The following is a 6142-nucleotide window of genomic DNA, read 5'->3' on the forward strand; positions in this document are numbered from 1 at the left end:
AAACGACCGGACACATGCAAGGCACTTAAGAGTGGTGTTACTAAATTGATTGCTTATTATGCATTCTCTACTTAATAAATTGATGTCAATAAATTACTTTTCCTTAAGTGTTGATGATGATCTAGCATGGTCAGGAGACCATTTAGAGACCACTATTCCTAGTATATCACTTAATGGAGTGATCAAAGCACTGTGACAGGGATATCTGGTACAAGTAGTACAAGATATGAAGGGAAAAATAAGTGTCTGCCAAGTGTAAGAGTGTATACAAGAACCAAGGAGTTACACATAAATGAAGATTGATTAAATTTTAAGAAAATGAAGTGCATTAGCATTGTGTATATGTATTTATGTATATATCCAAGGACACTTGGGAACATTTACCTGTGTGTAATGAGAATCCCATTCATTTGGGCCCATCCTCTCTCTTACAAGTCAAGGTTTAAGGTATTTTCTTTTATTAAGAAAGACAAGATAGGTAATTCTCTCACTGAGAAAGAGGAGAGACATGATCCTCTAGAAGTGAGGAGAGAAGTGATTATCTCTTTCTAAGATCCAAAATAACACAATCTTTTGTGTGGAAGTCAATCTTAAGGTTGAGGTTCAAGGAAATTTAATGAACTCTCCTTAAGGTTGTTGCATGGACCACAAGTTAAGAATATAAGTTTGAGAAGCTGTTTTCTTAAAAAGACATGGTGAATCCATTATTAAAATACATCACGATAGAAAGATAATCTCTAAAAAAGGCATGCTAGTGTTATTGGAAACAATGAGATCTACAACTTTTGTGTTGGATATTTTTTCATCCAAGCAACACACAGAGAGGTATCTTGAAATTGGTGCTGCAGAGTAGGTCCTGGAACAGCCACATCATGCATGAAGATCAACTCAAGTCTCTCTCCAAGAAGAGAAACTCTTGAAAGATTATAAGAGTGGAGGCTCTCCTTGGGTGTGAGAGAGGTTGAGGAAGCATCACTTTGCAATCAAGTTTCAAGAGGAGAAGAGAAGGTGCAAGTACTGCGGAAGCTCTATTGAAATCAAGTGCTGCGGAAACTTTGCTGAAATCAAGTTTCAAGAGGAGAAAAGAAGGTGTAAGTGTTGTGGAAGCTATGTTGAAATCAAGTGCCAAGAGAAGAGCCCTACACATATTGTGTAGAAGAGAATGAGACTCAAGAAGGATCAAAAGGTGCCAACTTTCAAGTTGTGCAAGTGTTAGCCAGTTGTATACCATGCAAGGTACCGTGATCTTTCTACAAGTAAGAAGTGGTTTATGTGTAATGGAGGAGCTCCTTGTCAATAATATAACTCCATAAGTGGGGGACTGGCCCATCTTCCAGTCCAAGTGTGTTGTCAATTTCTTTATCTCTCTCTGCATCTTTCTTTTCTCTCATCTGTTCTCTCTATGTGCCAGCATAATATTCACCATATATATTTTAAGTATATAAGAAATTCGGGCATTTATCTCAAGTATTATAATAAGTGGGGTCTCAAAGCCCGAATGGCTAAACATAGATGATTGGCGCCGACTCAGGGAGGAGGCTACAGATTCTCTAGGACATTGGAGACAGCAATGTGAGGCGGGGAGGGCACGACTAAAAGATTGAATGGTCCATTATCTTGGGACTGGCAGCCACAGGACTTATCTAGAGGACTTTGTAAGTTTTTCTTTTGTTCTGCTTGCTTATTATATTGCAATATTCCTTGTACTATTGTCAATCATGTTTCTAGCAGTTGTATTTTGTTTTCTTTGCAGCACTCCATTACAAACCACAATCCCATCGGCCTGCAGACTCGATATGGAAAGAGACATGGACTCACTGCACTGATCGACCGATTGTATGGACACGATGGCCCAGTAAGTCACTCATCTTTCTTGTCTGTAGTTACTAAATTTAATTAAAATGCATTATTGTTTGGTGGACTGATGTATAGTTTTTTCTTTTTTTGCTGAGTACGTTCGATGCTCCTTTGCGACGGGATAAGCTTTCAGATGGTGAGGATCTATAGCTCACCCTTGGATCCGTGGAGCACACATCCTCTTCTTTTTTGGTCATGTAATTTATGTAGGCATTTTCTATGCACTATGTTATTATCATCATTTGTATCTTGCCATGATTGTATAGTCACTTTCATTACGTGATCTTCCATTTATTTTACACATCAGCCTTATGGATTCAAGTACACTTTGCCTTCATTTTGATGAGCATTGTATATTTTACTGTAACTCTTTTGTATGGCCCAAATAAAGCACATACACTGCCCTGCCAACAAATTTTTTTCCCTGTAACCATCGCTATTAGCATCGCAAATTTGTTGCATGCGTTGCTATTAGCATCGTAGTTAGCGTCACAACTCGTCGCTATATGCGTCGCTATGCGACGCTAATAGTGATGCATATAGCGACAACGATAGCGACTATTCTATGGCATCACTAATACCGACGTTTTTTGCGACAACAGGGGCAAATTTTTTAATTAATATTTTCATTGCTTTGAATGTCAGTATGAGGCTTGTATCTTGTAGTGTATATCATGCTCTACAAATAAAAAAATGATCAAATGTATAATTATCCTAGTAATTTAGCATTTCCTTATAAACTACATCTCAAGAAGCATAGACTAATACCCCCTTGTTTGACCACCTAGTGAATGATTGCATGACAAAAGACACAACCACATAGTAATAGACAAACAACGTAGAGTATCAACCAAAAGACAACTTGCATAGGTACATAACTACAAGAAACTTTGTGGAGTATAAGTAGGGAAGACAAACTCAAAAGTAGAATTTATGGGGAGCCATACATCTGAAGACTTAATTAGATGATATAGGGTGTACCACTGGAAAATCCTTAAGAAGATTGCACTATTCATGAAGTTGCACGAGAGCAATATAAACGCAACACAAGTACATAAAGGTACAAGCACATAGTCATGCGAGAGAAGCGAGATGCATTGACTAACTGCATAGATCCATGAACATTGGACCAAAAGTTTGCAACCGTAAGTGCATGTTGATGGCATGGCATATACATACTCATCACGTAGGCACGAAGGAACTGGAGGAGAGGAATCATGAGTAGTTTTGAATGATGAGTTGCACTAATTGATTCGAACTTGTTTTGAGTGAAGAGAATAATAAGAAGAAGAAGAAATGAAGCAAGGAGTAGGTTGCAATGATATTAATATAGTTGATACAAAGAAACGATGTCCTAGTCCGATGATGATTCACGAAGCTACTTAGGTGGGACAACATAATTTAGGGCAGGTGCGCCCATGCCAACCGATGTATAAGGATGACCAGGCCAAAATAGTGTTGTCATAAGGGGCAATGATATATTTCCAAGCATAATTTAAAACATGTAGGGTGCAGGGTACATGCTATTGAGGATGGACATGAGTACTAAGCTGGGGCGGAGTATACTAGCACGTTGGTTCAGGTACTACGTAGAGCAGCTAGCTAGGGGCCGCAAGGCTTGTCGAGGATGGGACCGCAGAGGTCGGGATTCCCAGCGTAGCTACTGGCGGGAAACTTGGCCATCGCACCTCCGCTTGGGATGGGCCCAGACAGCTGATTGTTGGAGAGGTCACTGCAACAAATACACATAATATGGTTTATATATAAGGACGATGTAAACATTAGAGCCAGTCCCGAACATTTAACCAACTCTAATTCTACAACTGATGGGCCAAGGGCAGCTTCAATGATAGTATCTGAGAGAGAGAGAGAGAGAGCATGTACAGGAACTGGAGGTTGGACAGCTGCTGCATCTGCGGGGGGATCTGACCAGTCAGTGCGTTGTTGAAAAGGTGCAATGCGACGAGCTTGCTCAGCTTCCCAATCTCCGCTGGGATTGGCCCAAAGAAGTCGTTGCGGAACAGCTCCCTGCAATATGCGATATTGTACAATACAAATATGTCACAATATTCTTCCTTCTATATATAACTAAGTTCTCTAGAGAAAGTCCTTTCCAAGAAGTCGGAAGGAGCACATTTAACTATTAAAAAAGGTGGGCGGAAAGAAATGTCACACACAGTACAAGATTAGCATCCATACATACAGGTATTGCAACGACGACAGGTCCCCCACACGAGGAGAGATCGTTCCAGAGATACCCATGGCGCCAAGGCTCCTGCATTCATTGGATGATATATTCAATTAATCTTGTCGGCCTGTAATATAAGACTTCTAAGAAGAACACTGAAATACAGTCGCGCCATGTTCAACGGGGCGCGCTATTGCAGATGATGGAACTGGGCCGGCACTAATTAGTGATTATACTTACAGTCTAACGACTTTGTTGTTGTCGTCGCAGTCCACGCGGACGAAGGTGCAAGGATTGGCGGCGTTGGCGTCCCAATCGGCCATCGCTCCTTGAGGATCGAGCAGCCCATTCTTGAACGCCATGAGAGCATCCACTGCGCCAACGCCGCAACCATACGGTCAGCCGACACGACATCGATAATATCAGCCCAAGCATAAAAGATCTATTGTAGTACTCTTACTCGTCTAATCTACTAACGTTGAAAGCACTAGTGTTCTGTGTATAGCACTAGTGTTCTGTGTATAATATTCTTAGACTTGAAACCGAATTTAATTAACCTTCCGAATTGAAGCCCTCCGCAGAGACCAGCTGCAAAAGAGTCTGGAGGACGCAAGCTGCTGCCGCTATTGTCAGAGTCCAGATAAAAAACGCAGTCCGTGAACGCGGGGCCGCAGGCGAACGACGAGCCTCCATGGTCAGACTTACTTCCAAGGACGCAACACAAGAGGTGGAGGAGCTAGGCAGCTGGACAAGAAAACTGGGGTTATACGTGAAGCTTGAAAGCAATCCAGGCGCCGAGGGTTCATCCTGCCACTACCAGTATATTTATATCCATACAAGAAGCCCCAGTCCACGGCCCGAGAAAAATTCGCCCCTGTTTCGAGGTCACGGCCCGAGAAACATTCGCCCAACTGTTTCGCCACTCCAATTATTCACATGTTCGTTTCGAGGTCATGGCCTCCGCTTATAATGCAGTAACTAAGGCAATATCATATTATATTTTACATTAGACGGTACCCGACAGTTAACCTTTTCCTCACTTGGAACACCACCCAAACGCAATGGTACCAAGCACTAGCTAGTATGATGTTCTCATGCCACCTTGGCGTGCCTCATCTATCGAGACTACACATGAAGTTCGTGTTTAGCATGGGTTAGGCTGCTGCAACAGAAAGAGCACGATTGTAACATTGTGTGCTCTCCATCTTCATACATGTTTTAGGCTGCTCAACAGAACAAGCATATTGGTAATGTTGCATGCTTTGTATCTTCATACTTGCTCCCCTTTAGAACAGAGGTATGGTGGCCTCGAGAACATAGCATTGTGTTGAGACTATGCCAACAAGATCCAAAAAAGAAGAATGGCAAACAAACTCGAAAGAATCAATCACATGCATTATCTTGAACTTATCTTTAATATTACTCTTCTCTCCTTTAATAAAATTGATAAATTTTAGGAAGGGAATACCTTAAACCCCCCCCCCTCCCCCCTCACAAATCAAAAAATTTAGGGAGATAGTTGTCTCTCTTCCCCCTCTTTCTACTTTCCCCCTCCTATCTCTCCTAAACTCTCTCTCCTCTTTGTATTTGTTTTTCTCTACACTCCAGTCAAGACTCTTTCCCCTGCTACTTTCTCTCCTATAGTCTCTCTACTCTACTTTTTCCCTCCCATATCGCTCACCTCTCCTAACTTTCCCTTTCCTCTCTCTACTTTTCTTTCTCTGCTATGTTTAAATTTTATATAAGTTAAATAAAATGACCACAAATGGGGTAAGGTGTGTTATATGCCTCCTAACCCTATCAACTCAGTAAAAAGTTTGATTAAGGATCAATTCACGAAAATATAAAATTGTCAAAATTTTTAAAAACCTAAGTCTTCTAGTCACAAATAAGTGGCTATTGCTCTATGCTTTTTAGGTGTAGCTTATAATAATGAAATGCTTAATTACTAGGATAATCGTGCTTCTAGTCATTTCCTTATTCCTACAACATGATATGGTCATGCTTCTTTCCTTATGGTTGTATGTTCTACTCATTGCTTTACTCCATAATAATTCTTTTAAAAATTTTGCATATGATCAAACCTTTGGTATGTGC

At 40.9% G+C, this 6142-nt stretch overlaps 1 protein-coding gene across 1 annotated transcript; it reads right to left on the minus strand.

Annotated features, from left to right (window-relative positions):
- Positions 1-3459: 3459 nt before the first annotated feature.
- On the minus strand, positions 3460-4738 carry LOC148037618 (uncharacterized). The gene is made up of 5 exons (XM_087677127.1): positions 4603-4738; positions 4286-4418; positions 4061-4132; positions 3742-3885; positions 3460-3589 (listed from the first exon to the last, which is right to left on the minus strand). Exons 1-5 carry the CDS (start codon positions 4736-4738, stop codon positions 3460-3462), a joined length of 615 nt encoding a protein of 204 aa, XP_087533253.1.
- Between the last annotated feature and the right edge of the window lie 1404 nt (positions 4739-6142).

This window comes from Lygodium microphyllum, chromosome 4 (genome assembly GCF_053477565.2).
Source record: "Lygodium microphyllum isolate KBCC chromosome 4, Lygodium_microphyllum_v1.1.10, whole genome shotgun sequence".
NCBI lineage: Eukaryota > Viridiplantae > Streptophyta > Polypodiopsida > Schizaeales > Lygodiaceae > Lygodium > Lygodium microphyllum.